This window comes from Sardina pilchardus, chromosome 16 (assembly GCF_963854185.1).
Source record: "Sardina pilchardus chromosome 16, fSarPil1.1, whole genome shotgun sequence".
In the NCBI taxonomy this organism is placed as follows: Eukaryota; Metazoa; Chordata; class Actinopteri; order Clupeiformes; family Clupeidae; genus Sardina; species Sardina pilchardus.
The window spans coordinates 13081268-13098953 of record NC_085009.1 but is presented as its reverse complement, the minus strand read 5'-3'; the positions used below and the strand labels follow the sequence as shown (position 1 = coordinate 13098953).

The 17686-nt window shown below is 41.3% G+C and overlaps 2 protein-coding genes across 2 annotated transcripts; one reads left to right on the top strand and one right to left on the bottom strand.

The window, feature by feature from the left end:
• Positions 1-758: 758 nt before the first annotated feature.
• Positions 759-9175, top strand: badb (BCL2 associated agonist of cell death b). The gene is made up of 4 exons (XM_062517167.1): positions 759-899; positions 1589-1717; positions 2699-2919; positions 7093-9175. The coding sequence occupies exons 2-4, from the start codon at positions 1597-1599 to the stop codon at positions 7207-7209; spliced, it is 459 nt and encodes a 152-aa protein (XP_062373151.1). The 5' UTR covers positions 759-899; positions 1589-1596; the 3' UTR covers positions 7210-9175.
• An 11-nt stretch (positions 9176-9186) lies between these two features.
• LOC134060437 (glyoxal reductase-like) lies at positions 9187-11429 on the bottom strand. The gene is made up of 2 exons (XM_062517166.1): positions 11027-11429; positions 9187-10628 (listed from the first exon to the last, which is right to left on the bottom strand). The coding sequence occupies exon 2, from the start codon at positions 10626-10628 to the stop codon at positions 9762-9764; it is 867 nt and encodes a 288-aa protein (XP_062373150.1). The 5' UTR covers positions 11027-11429; the 3' UTR covers positions 9187-9761.
• Between the last annotated feature and the right edge of the window lie 6257 nt (positions 11430-17686).

Here is a 17686-nt window from a genome sequence, read left to right as displayed (position 1 = left end):
TATTATATTATTATTACAACTGAAAGGCATTATAGTGTAGCCTGCATGTCACTCAAAACGAAGGTGGTAGTGCAGGTCATCTGTCCTGTCTGGCAGGAGATCCCATTTACTTGGAACATTTACAGTACTTACACCAACACTTTAATGATAAAAAATATTTTAAAAAAGTAACAGAGGGAATACTCGATTTATATTTTCTCAAGAAGCTAAGGCAAACTGCTTCACAAATTGTTGACACTGCCCTGTTTTGAGACACCTGCATATATTTGGGAGTTAATCCCTAAAATGTGTGTGGGAGTTTACAGGTTATTGTGGGAGCAGATGTAAAAACAGAAATTCATGTCTCTAAACTATTCCACTCCAAAACGACACACATATCCATTATAGCCTATCTTATGCAAGTATAGCGTGTATGTTGTCAGATAAAATACTGAATATTGTGAATTTGATTTTCAAAGAGTAGGCTAGGCTACATTTTCTACTCCTCCAGGTACATCCTCTTGTAGGCTATAATGGAAGTCTTACTAGCCTACCCTTTTAACAGTTAACACAGCAATGTGTTGCAAGTAGACAACTGAAACTATGTTTGCAGGCAAAATATGGCAAGTAGGCCTAGAGTTGGCCTAGGGATAGGCTACATCTGTCCTAACTAGCCTGCTGTCATAGTCCCAACCAGGTCCCAACTCGCCTCAGTGATGTCATCAAGCAGACTGCTGCGCCGCGAAGACAAGACATAATTTGATAGGCTGAGCGCAGTAGAGTCGCGGAACAGAACGAAGCAGTTGTGTAATAACAGAAGAACGACCAAGACGCCAAGCATTATTAGCACAAACGGGTTAAAACATGTCATAAAGTTGCCATTGAACTACTCGCACGATTAGTTCCTCCGAAATAATCAGGTAGGCAAAGTGTCGGTCTTTTTTGTGCGGTAAGTGAAAGCTTGGACAGTGGCTAGCGTTCAGGAGGGTTTTGACAGTTGTTGCATTTCTGGGTGTCGATTGCAGGCTTGTCCTGACAATGTTTCCTGCATCTATAATAAGGCCAATTTGTAAACATTAGCCATGTCGTTAATTAAGCGATAGCCAGACAAAGAAGCTTTTAAATGCTGTGACACTGTTAATGTTAACAATTACCACTTAGCAACCAGGAAAACAACAGGAAGTGAAGTTACAATGTTGCTCCATGCACCGCCAAGACAGAAGCTTTCTCAAAGGAGTTCTATGAACAGGCCTCACTGAACTTAAACCTCTTATGCAATACGAAGCCTAAGGTTGTAGCCTAGCCTAGTGCATTCGGCCATTAAATATTGTTTATTCATCAAATTACTGTCGATGCCTTCATAAAATATGTGTTTCATAACTAAATTAATAAGTAGGTCAATTAAATCACTTCATAGCAGGCCAAGCAGGGTGAAACTATTCCATGAATGGAAGATCTTTCTGGTCAAAGACAATGTGTACTAGCTGTCATGGGCAAAGGCCTCACCTAAAGTGCTGGAAATGTATCAGTTTGGCATATTTTATTATTTTATAACTTATTTTTTTCTCTTACCAAATGCATTCTCTAACTCAAATCCATTATTTTTAAGATGTAACAATGGCAAATATGTATATATCTGATCCTGAATTGGATACATCTGACGGTCAAGACAAACCAGAGGCCACTAAGGAGACGCTCTTTGGAAACACATTGGAAATACCTAGTCGCCAGCCTCCAGGTACGCTGTCGCTGTCACCTTTTTGTGTATTGGTTCATGTCTCTCCCGTGTCTGTAAAGCAGCACATTTATAGGCTTGGATGTTTATGATCTAAGCTCAGTGGTGCAGTGTAGTGTAGAGACAGTGCATACGATTTTGAATCAACTGTAATCTCTGAAATTACCTGTAACTCCCTTTTTCACTCTCCATCCATACAATTGTGTGCATGTCATTTGGAGGGTACTCTGACCACTACCAGAATGGATCAAGTCACAGTTAAAGCTGAATAAATACTCAAGACACTTTCACTTTCTACTAGAAGTATGCAACAATACACGATAATACACGCAAACCATCGCTCTGCCAACTTGTTTGCTATGTTCAGTCATATCGTACTCCAAGATCACTTTAACTGTATCTGAACTGTCACTGCAAATGCATAATATTCATAAATAATGTGTGTCAGTATGATGTTAACACATCACATGTTTTAGCCTAATTTGTTCATACTATGAGCCCTTATTGAAGGATTCAGGGACAAAGCATTTTGCTTATACTTTTCAGTATCATATCAGCACTCTACATGGTGTTGTATGTCAACATTTGACTGCCAAAACATGTACTGATGAACATCTAGTAAACTGTCAGGGGAGATAAGTAATATTAGGTTGATGTTCTCACTGTCCTATTTCTTGTGCTTCATTTTCCTTGACTGGTAAACATTAATACTCAGTGTTACCCTGAGTAACCCTCCATAGAATTGTGTCATAGAGCGAGACAATATTAGCTTATTTGACTGGGCCTTTAGATGAGCAAAATAAATAGGGCAAATACTGTGGACATACTGTAGTATTTGATGGGCTTATTGTATAGCACCCTTTCTACCAAAAGTGTCAGTTGAAACTCTCTTTGCTACAGAGTACAACAAGATTGTACACTACTACACTTTGCATGAATACATTCTGTTTCTCACATACTGTTTCGCCCTCTCTCCCTCCACAGGTAAGCTGTCAACAAGGCACAGAGTTAACTCTGAAGACCAAACCAGTACCAGGACCGAGAGCAACTCCCAAGGCAGTGACCATGAAGATGATGGCTTCTTTAGTGAGCCGTCGTTCCGGACTCGATCGCAATCAGCTCCCGCTGCACTCTGGGCTGCCAAGAAATACGGCCAACAGTTGAGGAGGATGAGCGATGAGTTTGACTCCATGCTAGACCAAAGGGTAATGTCTTCCCTTAAAACAGGTTAAAACAGGTTCAAGATAATGTGATTAATAAAAGGCTTATCCAGCTAATCAGGCTCACCAGGCTAATGTGATTAAGGACAAAAACAACAGAAATTATAAGTGTTAGGGGCGGTGGTAGCGTAGTGGCTAAGGAGCCGAGCTAGCATGCAGTTGCCTGAAAAGTTGTGGGTTCAATGTGCCCTTGAGCCCTGACTTACTCTGGGGACTATGGCCCTTGAGATATAACTAGATGTACCGCAAAGCGATACACAATATGACCGCCGCTCAGTCCTGCACATTCTCTCCGCAAATATCAATCACGCTTGTGTTTCCATCGCCTACTCCATCCCTACTGCAACTTTTATGTATGTAAATGAGTGTGTGCATGTGTGCGCTTGCTTTTGTGTATGAGTGCTTCTCTGTCTAGTGTGAGTGTGTGTCTGCTTGTGTGTGTGTTTAATGTGTCTCTGAGTATATGTTCACTGTGTTCTCTGCCGTCACTGTCACTCCAATATCAGATAACACACACACACACACACACACACACTCACATGCGCACGTGTGCACACGCACACACACACAAACACACATACACAGGCACACACTCACACACGCACACACACACACACACACACACACACACACACACACACACACACACACACACACACACACACACACACAAACACACACACACAGGCACACCCAGAGAGAGAGAGAGAGAAAGAGAGAACACACACAGAATACACACAGATAACACAGACACACAGAGAGAGAGAGAGAGAGAGAGAAAGAAAGAGAACACACACAGAACATGCACATACACACATATACACACATGCAAACACACAGATGGGCACACAGAAACGCACCCACACACACAGGCTATAGTACATCACACACACATTCACTTCTCAGCTCCGGTAGTCTCACAAAATGTACTCAAAGATGTGTGATTGCATGTGTGTGTGTGTGTGTGTGTGTGTGTGTGTGTGTGTGTGTGTAGGTGTGTGTAAGGGTGTATGTGTGCATGCGTGTGGGCGTGTTTGTGCATGTGTTTGTATAATGTTTTATGTACATGTGTGTATGTAGTGGTGCGTGTGTGTGTGTAGGTATGCGTGTGTGTGTGTGTATTTATGTGTGTGTGTGTGTGTGTGTGTGTGTGTGTGTGTGTGTGTGTGTTCCTGCATGTTTGTTGCACCCAGAGCAACCATTCTCTTTTAAAACATATTTGGAAACTAGTTGATTAAAGGTTTCTAATGGTGTCACTTATATGTTTCTAGGACAAAAACTAGCAGAGATTGAGATGTTTGGAACAGTTTTTGAAATCCCCAGGGGGGGATTTAGACCACCATCTACTGGCCGATGGGTATACAGTCCTGAATGTACACATAAATCCATTTATTTTATAGCCCCCCATGGATGAAATTCCACAAAACTTGGCATACTCCCAGAGGGTGTCAGGTTAATCATACACATGAAATTTGGTGCAGTTCATAACATCTCATCTGAAGATAGGGGCAATTAAAGCAATATTACATTGCATTTTCAATTTTTACGATGGGGGGGCAAATAAAAAATGACTGGTTATAAGCTAAGTTGATGCAAGCTCTAGAGAACAACATACCATAAACATTTTGTCATCCTCGGTGCCACGGTTCAGGTAGTTATGTAGGAAAAACTGTCATTTTTGGGCTTCGGGCGGGGGCAGCGCGGGGGTGGAGTGACCCCCGGGGACGAAACGAAAATTTTCCATAGAACTCTACTGGGGCTACATGCCCACCAAGTTTCATGCGCTCCGGTGTTACGGTGTCCCGGGAATCGTTGACGAAAAATGACGGGAAAAAAGAATAAAAAAAAAAAATAAAAAAAAACTTTGACAACAACTATATGACCGCTTCGCTAGCTACGCTAGCGGCGGTCATAATTATCGTATGTAAGTCGGGCCATCCTTAAAAATATTCTTGTTTGCCGTAACCCGACCGACCCTGTCAATATAGGGCCGACCCAAACATTTATTTTTTTCCCCCTCTAGTCCGACCGACTTGCCGGTTGCAAATTGCGTTAAGACCGACCGATTTTTTTTTAATTAGGCCTATCATTCTTCAAACACCCAATACAAATGCAATACAATAATATAATATTTTCTTAAGTAGCCTATTGTGAATACAAATTGCCTACATACAAACGTAGGCTGCGTTCTTTCTTCCAAATAAAAACCTGTGGCGTCATATGTTTATGTTTGTCATGCGCTACAGGCTATGCTTCCAGTCTCATTCACTGCAGTGGTTCGCGCTTGACTAGCCTAATGGCTGCGGCTGTAGCCAAGAAAATGTTCGTGGTTGACGTCAAAACTTATACTATTTCGGGCACTATTATCCACCTGAAAACGCATTAAACACTTGAACATTTAGATGACTTGGCACGAAGTTATGTCCAGATATTTTCCCGGACCCATCCCTTCTCCCCATCCGTGTAACGGTGACCGTGGCTTAAAGGGATAATCCGGAGTGAAATGCACTTTAGATCAATTTTTCGGACTATTGGGAGTACATACGTTGAGTTGACACCAAAATCATGTCATTCGGATGTATTTTGAGAAAGTTCGAGCTCACCGTTTTTAGCCAAAACTCGTTAGCCTGGAGGTGACTCGGGCATGTCATTTCGCCGCTACAAAACGCTATTTTTATACCTCTTCTACTGTTCCAAACAACACTACACTTACGTGGTAGTGAGTAGAGGGTCCCTAAAGCCAAACCGAAGTATCCCCACGTCTTTATGTGGTCGGATAGAGAGTCCAGAATGAATTTAATCGAGTCAGTACCTTTCCGGAAATGTCGCTGTTGCAGCTGCCAACGCTATAACAACACTTTATTAACATTTCCGGAAAGGTACGGACTCGATTAAATTCATATTTTTTGTTTACTTCTCTGGCAGTAGGCTACAGCATATTTAAAGCTATAGCCTACATTTTAGTCAAGTCAAGTTTATTTGAATAGGCCTAGCACATTTTATACACAGAGGTCATTCAATGTGCTTTAGACACAAAGCAAATAGTAACAAATAAAAGCAGAGAAGGGCAATATCAAAGAATAATTCAAAAGGTAAAGATCATTATAAAGCAAGAATTTAAGCAAGAGTGTTTGTGTGTTGTTACAACTAATTGGATCTAGTCATAGTTGTGCAGATAACATACGGTTAATGCACCCTCTATAAAGTATGCTGATTTTTGTTAAGTCACGTTCAGAAATATTACTATATTGCCAAAAGTATTGGGTCACCTGCCTTGACCCCCATATGAACTTCAGTCACATCCTATTCTTAATCCATAGGGTTTAATATGACATTGGTCCACCTTTTGCAGCTATAAGAGCTTCGACTCTTCTGGGAAGGCTTTCCAAGGTTTAGGAGTGTTTATGGGCATTTTTGACCATTCTTTCAGAAGCGCATTTGTGAGTCACACACTGATGTTGGACGAGGAGACTGGCTCTCAGTCCCCTTTAATTCATCCCAACGGTGTTCTATTGGGTTGAGGTCAGGTGCAGGCCAGTCAAGTTCTTCCACACCAAACTCTGTCATCCATGTCTGTATGGACCTTGCTTGGTGCACGGGTACACAGTCATGCATATACCTTGTGGAAAGCCTTCCTAGAAGAGTTGAAGCTGTTATAGCTGCAAAGACTGGACCAACGTCATATTAAACCCTATGGATTAAGAATAGGATGTGACTGAAGTTCATATGGGGGTCAAGGCCGGTGACCCAATACTTTTGGCAATATAGTGTGTGTCGTGTGTGTGTGTTTAATGTATGTACATATAACATGCAAATATTTTTTCATTATTACCAACAAAATCGCCGTGACCAAAAATGTACTTTTTTTTTTTACCTTGAATCTTGAAAAAAAAAATATTTGCCTACCTACCGACCCAATTTTTTTTGGGGGGGGCTGTTACTGCAAACAAACATATTTTTAAGGATGGCCTCGCTTTGAATTAAAAAAGCGTCTGCTAAATGAAAAAAGTTAGATGTGGCCTTTCACCTTTTAAAGTTGTGATTCTGCTTCACACTAACGTAATTAGTAGCACCTTACCCCACTATTTTATGTCACTGTGAATAAGGTCTGTACGGACACAAGCAACAGAAGTTCAAGTGTGGCCTTTTACCTTGCAGGAGATGAGGAGAGTGGCGAGTGCAGGCACATCCCGGCAGATGCGAACCTCCCGCAGCTGGTTTGCCTCCCTCTTTAGCCACAAGGAGACCGACGGAGACACCCGCACCGCTGAGTAAGGACGATAGCTGCCATGGCCGGAGAGGGGAGAGGAAGAGTCGGAGGGGAACGGATGCACTGAGATCTCCAGGGGTCGGCTAAACACCATCTCCCATAAGGCATTTCACCCCACCATTCAGACTGCCCTGACATCTGGAAGCGTATCTTTGACTGAGTGCATGTTCTATGCAGATAAGGGCAGATTAAGGCATTGACAAGAACTGGAAGGCTCTCGTCCAGCAACAATCTGTTGGAAGGGGTTGGAGATGTGAGGATTTTCGAAGCTGCTTCTTTCAATACGTAAGGATGGCGGAAAATATTTTTTTTTATTTTGGCCAAACTATGCATATACCAGGAGAACTGCAAGGCATCATTTGATCTGATGTCGATGTATAAGACCGCTATCATTTGGCCAGTTCACATTTGACTTGGAATCATAATCTGAATGGTCAGTTCTAGAAGTGGGGCAGTGGGGAAAACCACTAAAATGACAACCTGTGGTATATGGCAAAATCGGCTCCAAATACACATAGGGCGCCTCTCATTCGTCTTTTTATATATCCTCCCTTCCTTCCTCAGTCCTCGTTCCCACTGATCTAGATAAAGAATGATGGGGCAGCAACAATGGGATAGTCTATCCAGTGTTAGTTTTAGATCAGTGGGAACCAGCCTGGAGAACCGAGCATGGAGGATCGAAGAGAGAGGTTAAGAATGGGCCATAGGCTACATACTGTACTTATTTACACCAAGTTTTCCTGTTTTTTTAAGCAGTTTGACCCAATGTGATGACCTCATGTGTCCATTAAGCCTGTGCATTTTTTGGAAGATAGTTCTGGAAGGATGGATGAAATGTCTGCAGATTATTTCAACAAACAAACAAGCAAACATTAGATTTTCTCTTCATTTTGCAACTTATTTGATTGATAATAATATGATTTTCCACGGAGAACACAATATTGTGAGTGATTCCAAACATTTGATAAGTAGTAGTGTACTGTATATGGTGTTTGGTTGGAGCGTTGTTTTTTTTTCTCATTGTGAAACTTTGCCATTGCCTCTGGAGCGATTTTGTTTACTTGCACACTTTCATTACCTTATTTTCTCATATTCACAATACCCACTAAACATAGAAACTACTTTTGTGAATCAGAGTGCTGAGGTTTATTCTGAATTGCACTGTTAAGGGGCTTGAGGGTTGTGTACTATATTTCTTATATTGTACATTGTTCTATATTTTAATTACATTAATTGAAAATAAGGTGAATGATCACTAAACATGGTCACAAACCATGGCAGATTATATATTTAACACAGTAGTTTAAGTATCAAATCTGAGGAGCATAATTTTTTTTTTCTCTGTATATTTTGGGCTTTTGGCTTTATTCAGACAGAACAGTGAAGAGACTGACAGGAAGTGAGCTGGCGCGAGAGATGGGGTGGGATCGGGAAATGACCTGTGACTCGAGGCTCAAACCGTCTCCCTGTGGGCACACAGACCCAACTGTAACAGTTGTGCCATGGTGGCACCAAGAACCATTTTTAATTAGGTTATCTACCTAGGGTCTTATCCCTACCCTCAGATTGTGAGTAGGATAAGCACAGGGTATGGTAAAACCAACTGGAGGATTGTAATTTTTCTAATTGCTGTGTCAGTTTATTTTTCAAAACTTTGGATCAAGAGGGTATGATGAGGGTCACATTACAAGATGCCTTTTCGAACAACTACATTCCCACAAAATGCCTTGATGGCTGTGTGGTTTGAGAGCACCTGAGTAGGAATAGCAAGCCATTCAAAGGCCCATCGCAGTAGAACTCTCAGAAAATGTACGACATTACTTGAAACACTCTTACTCTATACAATGTTTCAGCGGGGAATGCCGTTTTGTGCACTTATTATATTTTTGAAAAGCGTAACAACTGTTAATATACATTATAATGTTTTGAAACCATTGTTGGTCTCTTGTAAAATAAAGAAATTACATAAAATGAAAAGCATGAGAGGTTTTGTATCATTTTATAAATAAATTTAGTTTTACATTACTAAAGACTGACAGCACTTAAGGTAAGACGAGGGCAGCATTGTTAAAGAACAACACTAATTCAGTATGATGGATGAAATCGTCATTAATTTTTGTGCATTAGATACAGTCAGGTCACGCCGCTCAATTCGGAAAGACACAGTGAGTGTTATTATCAGTTGCATACGACATGGATTCACACTGTGCATTTCATTCAAAACCATGTGTGTTGTGCTCACACTGTACATTAAACTGTTTCTGTTGCAAGGCATCCAGCAAAAAATGCTGGCATGTCAGATCGGATCAGACCAGAACTGGAACGTTCATCGTTTACATCTTCTGATCAGACATTGTGAGACTGCTCAGACTACAGTACATGAAGTGTGTCAGATTCGATTGATTCATGGGTAAAATCGCAGTGTCTGTTCGGCTTTGTATTGGTATTGATAAGATTACCAGATTGTAACGACATCATAGGACAGATAGTGGTTTGAGTGCAGTTTTTGACATTACATCTGGATTCTGACTCCAGGGGATGTTTGATGACTCTGTGGCTAAGCTACACATGTGGGATCCCAACAGTACCTCTGCCCACAGTCCAAGCCAGTCAGTTGGTCCATATCCTCCTGACTGAGTTCAAAGTCAAACAGCTGCCCATTCTCCTGCACCCTACTGGGATTGCATGATTTGGGCAGCACAGGTATGCCTTGGTGCACTGCCCACCTTAACAGCACCTGAGCGACAGTCCTCCCACATCCTTTGGCCACCTCCAGCACCGCAGGGTCTGAGAGAAGTGCCCCTGTTCCCAGCGAAGAGTAGGCCTCAAAGCACACACCTCTTTGAGTACAGAGGGCCCTCAGTTCAGTCTGGACGAGTCTGGGATGGAACTCCACCTGGAGGACGGCAGGAGGCACCTTGCAGCTCGCCAGCAACTCCTCAAGGTGACGCACGGTATAGTTCGACACCCCTATGGCCCGGAACTTTCCGCAGCTGTAGAATTCCTCCAGGGCTGTCCAACTCTGGGCACGGTTGGCGCTGTTCTGAGGGTCCTCGACACGTAGACCCTGTGTGCCAGGCCAGTGCACCAAGAACAAGTCGATGTACTCCACTCCCAGCTGATCCAGGCTGCGCTGGCAGGCTGCGGGCGCCATGGGGCCTTGGTCCCGAGGCCCTAGCTTACTGGTGACGAAAATGTCAGCACGTTCAAGCCCATGCTTTGGCAGCAGCTCACGGAGTGCCTGTCCTATCTCCACTTCGTTGCGGTACACAGCAGCCGTGTCAAAGTGACGATAACCTGCAGCCAGGGCGGCATCCACTGTCGGCATTATGTTCTCCAGACCACGCAGTTTATAGGTGCCCAGGCCTACAAGAGGCATCCGGGAACCTGTGTTCAGCAAAACTGAATGCCGAGGGTCAGACATCTGTGAGCAAAAAGGAGATTAAGCAGAATACATAGTAGCAGACATAGCCTTTTTTGCGTGTAGTTCAAAACATTGGCCTGGTAGCCTATAACCAGCAAAAGTTATAGCCTACAGTCCAAATAAGACAAATAAGTAATGTTTTTTCCAAACAAAATAAATGCGAAGAGGTTACAGAAATAACCCTAGCTCTTGCATTCTTCACTATGAGATAATAATGATAATATTCAAACTGCCACTCTACGCTTCTCTGACCAAACTAACTGGGTTGGGTAGTTCAGATGTCGAGTACCCTGATGCAGGTCTACGTCCTCTTTTTAATGCTATTCTGACCCTCAACTGTCCAGTACGTTTATGCTTCTCATCTCACACATTTGCAATTGTAATTTCTTTAAACTTACTTTAAAATTGTGTAGCACGAGCTCCTACTGCATCATGTGTGAAATTCTGAAGTTCATGTGACACTTCCGGGGTCGGTGGGATTGAACCAGAGACTAACCAATCCTAACACGAAGCCAGTACAGCGTGTGCTACTGATTGGATATCGTTTCAACCAATGCAATTTATGGAAAGAGCCGGGGAGGTGGGAAGTAGGTTTGTGTTTTATAGCTGAAGAAATTCGATAAGTTACAATTATTATCTTGAACTTTGAATAACATTATTACATAGTAAAGACTACTTCGGTAATATTGTGGATGTTTTTTAGTATAGCACTGCAAAGTCAGATGTAAAGTTACTGCTAAAGATACTATTTTAACAGCTAGATTTAATGTTAGGCAGTGTCTTTGAAAGTTTGTTATGGCAGTCGTCCACCCGCTTCGAACGTTATCAGTCCATTGAATGGGCGTTATTAATCGTAATCAGCCTCATAGGTATGGGCTAGAAGGCGCCATCTCCGCCTTCTAGCAGGTTCAGAAGGCTGTTATCACCCATGTGCATGATTGACCACGATACAAACACATTAGGATCCCAGAAGCCAATCAGAAATCAGAAACGGAAACTACAAACGTGACTGCATCCGCCGCAAAAATAATTCCGCGCTAGTAAGGAAACCAGAGAGGGTCTGTATTTGTATACGTCTGTATTCGTCCCTCAAATTCAATAATAGTTTGTTTTTTGTGTCGATCGAAATATGCTTATTGGTCAACAGACTTTATCACATGTGTAAATGCTGGAAATGGCTATGTTTAGCCCAATTCAAAGTAAAATTACATGTATGTGTAAGTAGGTTAGCCTACCCTACAATAACGTTATCCTAGCCTACGTGGTAATTAGCTTAATAAATTATTGTTCTCGTTGGTTACATATTATTATTTTATATCCAACTCTTAGCTTTAACAATATTAAAAAGCTGTGTAACACACTGAAATGTAACCTCTCAAATTGTAGATACATGGGAAATGAATGCCTAAATGCAATGATTATTCAATATGTTTTATATTGCATTTTATCTCATGTAAAGACATGCAAAATATTGCAACATGCAAAATCTACTTTATAGCTATAAACAAAGTCCTTTAAGTGTCTCTGCTATAAATCAGTGGAATACTGATATTGATAATTGATTGATTAATGTGGTTGCTGAGCCTGCTGTATCTTGTCATGTTTTTTCTTAAGTTGTTGTCTCTTACTATTGTTAAGTATTTTGCGAGTTGGTATTCTCTTTTAAGGGTCAGATAATTGACTTTGCTTTGTTTGCTTAGTTTTTTTTTATGTTTCTGTCCAGTAGGTGAGTGTTGATTATTTTTTTGGTACCTATTCCCCCAAGAGGGGTGCCAGTGTCCTGATGCTGACCAGTGCCACCGGTTCCGCCACTTGCTTCCTGCTGGACCCTAAGCACCAACTGGATGAGAGGACTACTCTCCGTGTTGAATCCCCGGCTCTCAAAGGCTTTGAAATGGTATGATATGGGGTCACTTGTCCTCAAAAGCTGCCAGAAGGCTCTCTTTTCAATTTTATTCAAAAGTATCTGTCATTGTAAAGCACACTCCTTACACCTGGCTTGACATAGTTGGATTGGCGTTAGTGAAACGAGTTGCGCAAGGATGACCGGACAACGCTATTCGCTTTATCACTTATCTTGGATGTCTTAATTCTGCTTTTGTGAAACCCCACTGCTGTTGTTGTTGTTGTTGTTCTGTGGTGTATGAGTTATTGTTGTGTGCGCTGGTAGTGACGTTGTTGTGTGTTGTTTTGGTGGGCTGATGGTTGTTGTAGACTGTTTTTGAAAAAGAGCACTAACTGTAGGCATATAAATGCTCTTGGATGGGGATTTTTGTTGTTGTTGTTGTTGTGTGATCGTTGTTGTTGTTGTGTGATCATTGTTGTGTGATCGTTGTTGTGTGATCATTGTTGTTGTTGTGTGATCATGGTTGTGTGATCGTTGTTGTTGTTGTGTGATTGTTGTTGTTGTGTGAACGTTGTTGTTGTGTGATTGTTGTTGTGTGATTGTTGTTGTTGTGTGATCATTGTTGTTGTGTGATCGTTGTTGTGTGATTGTTGTTGTGTGATCGTTGTTGTTGTGTGATCGTTGTTGTTGTGTGATGTTGTGTGATTGTTGTTGTTGTTGTATGATCGTTGTTGTTGTTGTTGTGTGATCGTTGTTGTTGTTGTGTGATCATTGTTGTTGTGTAATCATGGTTGTGTGATCGTTGTTGTTGTTGTGTGATTGTTGTTGTTGTGTGAATGTTGTTGTTGTTGTTGTTGTTGTGATTGTTGTTGTTGTTGTTGTGTGATTGTGTGATTGTTGTTGTTGTTGTGTGATTGTTGTTGTTGTGTGATCGTTGTCGTTGTGTGATTGTTGTTGTTGTGTGATGTGTGATTGTTGTTGTTGTATGATCGTTGTTGTTGTTGTTGTGTGATCGTTGTTGTTGTTGTTGTGTGATCATTTTTTGTGTGGTCGTTGTTGTTGTTGTGTGATTGTTGTTGTTGTGTGAACGTTGTTGTTGTTGTGTGATTGTTGTTGTTGTTGTGTGATTGTGTGATTGTTGTTGTTTTGTGATGTGTGATCATTGTTGTTTTTGTTGTTGTGTGATAGTTATATGATCGTTGTTGTTGTTGTTGTTGTTGTTGTGTTGTTGTTGTTGTTGTTGTTGTATGATTGTTGTTCTTGTTTGATCATGTTGTTGTTGTTGTTGTGTGATTGTTGTTGTTGTGTGATCGTTGTTGTTGTGTGATTGTTGTTGTGTGATGTTGTTGTGTGATTGTTGTTGTTGTTGTATGATTGTTGTTGTTGTGTGATTGTGTTGTTGTTGTTGTGTGATTGTTGTTGTTGTGTGATCCTTGTTGTCGTTGTTGTGTGATGTGATTGTTGTTGTGTGATCCTTGTTGTTGTGTGATCCTTGTTGTTGTGTGATCCTTGTTGTTGTTGTGTGATCGTTGCTGTAGTAGTGCATCAGTGATGGTCTTTTCATGTTCAGGGGCCCGTTGCACAAAAGCAGAATTAAGACATTCGGGATAAGTTACTGAGCCGCGATCACTGAATCCTAAACAAGAGCATAGCGGCTGAATTGGTTGCACAAAGACCAATCCAGGATGAGCAGACACGGATTCATCAAGCCAGGTGTAAGTTATTCGGTGTATGTGCGCGTTCGCGTTCTCCCCCAAATAACTCGCGGTTGGAATAAAAAAGACGCGAAAAATAGCGTCTTGCACACAAAGTAAACAACCGCTTTTGATATAGACTAACAACGAGGTAAAGTTTTACTTTTTTGGATGGGGGATCATGATTATTTCTGTTACATAGCGGGAGTAGGTGTGGCAGATCAACTGAATGCAAAGTTACGTATGCACCCACGTGTGTGAGAGCTTCCTTGTCTCGGCACGCAACGTCATTAGGAAGCGCTTTGCCACCGCAAAGATGCACAAAGTATCTTAATTTGTCTTAAAAGCCGAATTAGTTCAAAACACCTTCGAAAAATGTCCCCTCCACTTCCAATCAACTACTACAGCAGCCTATTCATCAAACATCTGTCAAAAAAGAAGCAAACAACGAGTAGGCTATGCTATTAATTATAAGGCCACCATAATTTAAATGACATCCATATGGTATTAGGCAGACATTCTGCTGTGTTTTGCGAGTAAATGCGTGTTGCAAATAATATATAAATGGAATCTACAGCTCTTTAAAAAAAAAACCACGTGGAGGTCTCATTTGAATGACAGCTAGCTGAACCAATCAGATAATGTAATTACCATTAGAATCAACTTATCTTGGCTGTGAGCCTGGTCAGGAGCAGGCTAGCTCCACAGAATAAATCGCCATGGTAACTTATACCATAACATATCCTGCTGCCCCCTATCCCGCTTTTGTGCAACTGGATCACGGATAAATTGAGCCAGGATAACCAAGATATCCCGGGTTAATCCCTTATCCTAGTTTTGTGCAATAGGCCCCTGTGTGTTTTGTTTCCCTCTGTTTGCAGGCAGTGTGCTGTGAGGACTGTTCCGCCACGTGCTTCCCGCTGGAGTCTTACTGTAGCACCAACTGGATGAGGGGACTCCTCTCCGTTTTGAATTCCTGGCTCTCCAAGTAATATGATGTGGGGTCACTTGTTCTCAAATGCTGCCAGAACTTGAAGGTTCGCTTTTCAATTTTATTCAAAAGTATCTGTCAATACAAACGTCAACGCCCTCCTGACAAATGTTGTTATCAAGCACACAGAAGGGTGGATTATATCTTATTATGCCATAAATGGCACCTGCTCCTCACAAGCATTCCAAAAATATATGATTTAGGCTACTTAGTGTGATCTGTCTTCATGTTACACCCTAAAGACTACCACTACTCAAAAGTGTCCATCAATGCAAACTTAATGTGATCTGTCTTAATGTTACAGGAGAGTGGTGTCAGCCAGCATGTAAACAAGGCCTTGTTTGTCCTTGTTTGGCTACTCACCACTCTTCTACTTCCTGAAGAGGCTGAAGCATGCTGGCCTTGACACCTCAGTCCTTGCTTCCATTAACAGCTGTGGTATGGAGCACATCGTCATCATGGTCTACTGCAACAGGTGGACAAGGAGGGCAAATGGCAGGTATTTTACATCACTTTTACATTACTTTTACTGTCATATTTAGAAAATAGTCATGATCCCCCATTCAAAAAAGTAAAACTTTACTTCGTTGATATCAAAACTTACACCTGGCTTGACATAGTTGGATTGGCGTTAGTGAAACGAGTTGCGCAAGGATGACCGGACAACGCTATTCGCTTTATCACTTATCTTGGATGTCTTAATTCTGCTTTTGTGAAACCCCACTGCTGTTGTTGTTGTTGTTGTTCTGTGGTGTATGAGTTATTGTTGTGTGCGCTGGTAGTGACGTTGTTGTGTGTTGTTTTGGTGGGCTGATGGTTGTTGTAGACTGTTTTTGAAAAAGAGCACTAACTGTAGGCATATAAATGCTCTTGGATGGGGATTTTTGTTGTTGTTGTTGTTGTGTGATCGTTGTTGTTGTTGTGTGATCGTTGTTGTGTGATCATTGTTGTTGTTGTGTGATCATGGTTGTGTGATCGTTGTTGTTGTTGTGTGATTGTTGTTGTTGTGTGAACGTTGTTGTTGTGTGATTGTTGTTGTGTGATTGTTGTTGTTGTGTGATCATTGTTGTTGTGTGATCGTTGTTGTTGTGTGATTGTTGTTGTGTGATCGTTGTTGTGTGATTGTTGTTGTTGTGTGATGTTGTGTGATTGTTGTTGTTGTTGTATGATCGTTGTTGTTGTTGTTGTGTGATCGTTGCTGTTGTTGTGTGATCATTGTTGTTGTGTAATCATGGTTGTGTGATCGTTGTTGTTGTTGTGTGATTGTTGCTGTTGTGTGAACGTTGTTGTTGTTGTTGTTGTGATTGTTGTTGTTGTTGTGTGATTGTGTGATTGTTGTTGTTATGTGATCGTTGTCGTTGTGTGATTGTTGTTGTTGTGTGATGTGTGATTGTTGTTGTTGTATGATCGTTGTTGTTGTTGTGTGATCGTTGTTGTTGTTGTTGTGTGATCATTGTTGTGTGGTCGTTGTTGTTGTTGTGTGATTGTTGTTGTTGTGTGAACGTTGTTGTTGTTGTTGTGTGATTGTTGTTGTTGTTGTGTGATTGTGTGATTGTTGTTGTTTTGTGATGTGTGATCATTGTTGTTTTTGTTGTTGTGTGATAGTTATATGATCGTTGTTGTTGTTGTTGTTGTTGTGTTATTGTTGTTGTTGTTGTTGTTGTATGATTGTTGTTCTTGTGTGATCATGTTGTTGTTGTGTGATTGTTGTGTGATGTTGTTGTGTGATTGTTGTTGTTGTTGTATGATTGTTGTTGTTGTGTGATTGTGGTGTTGTTGTTGTTGTGTGATCGTTGTTGTTGTGTGATCCTTGTTGTTGTGTGATCCTTGTTGTCGTTGTTGTTGTTGTGTGATTGTGATTGTTGTTGTGTGATCCTTGTTGTTGTGTGATCCTTGTTGTTGTTGTGTGATCGTTGCTGTAGTAGTGCATCAGTGATGGTCTTTTCATGTTCTGTGTGTTTTGTTTCCCTCTGTTCGCAGGCAGTGTGCTGTGAGGACTGTTCCGCCACGTGCTTCCCGCTGGAGTCTTACTGTAGCACCAACTGGATGAGGGGACTCCTCTCCGTTTTGAATTCCTGGCTCTCCAAGTAATATGATGTGGGGTCACTTGTTCTCAAATGCTGCCAGAACTTGAAGGTTCGCTTTTCAATTTTATTCAAAAGTATCTGTCAATACAAACGTCAACGCCCTCCTGACAAATGTTGTTATCAAGCACACAGAAGGGTGGAATATAACTTAGTATACCTTAAAGGAACACTTCACCGTTTTTTCATATTAAACTACGTTATTCCCTTAACTAAATGTTACACCCTAAAAACTACCAGTATTCAAAAGTATCCGTCAATGCAAACGGTCACGGCTCACTGGCAGATGGTGTTAACAAGCACACAGAAGGGTGGAATATAGCTTATTATAGCTTAAATCACATCTACATTCTACAGGCATTCCAAAAATATATGATTTAGGCTACTTAAATTGATCTGTCTCCATGTTACACCCTAAAAACTACCCGTGTTCTAAAGTATCC

Coding starts and splice junctions, on each gene's coding strand:
- LOC134060437 (XM_062517166.1), bottom strand. CDS start 10,628: ATGTCTGACCCTCGGCATTCAGTTTTGCTGAACACAGGTTCCCGGATG.
- badb (XM_062517167.1), top strand. CDS start 1,597: ATGGCAAATATGTATATATCTGATCCTGAATTGGATACATCTGACGGT. Junction 1,718..2,698: donor ACCTAGTCGCCAGCCTCCAG/GTACGCTGTCGC, acceptor CTCCCTCCACAG/GTAAGCTGTCAACAAGGCAC. Junction 2,920..7,092: donor ACTCCATGCTAGACCAAAGG/GTAATGTCTTCC, acceptor TTTACCTTGCAG/GAGATGAGGAGAGTGGCGAG.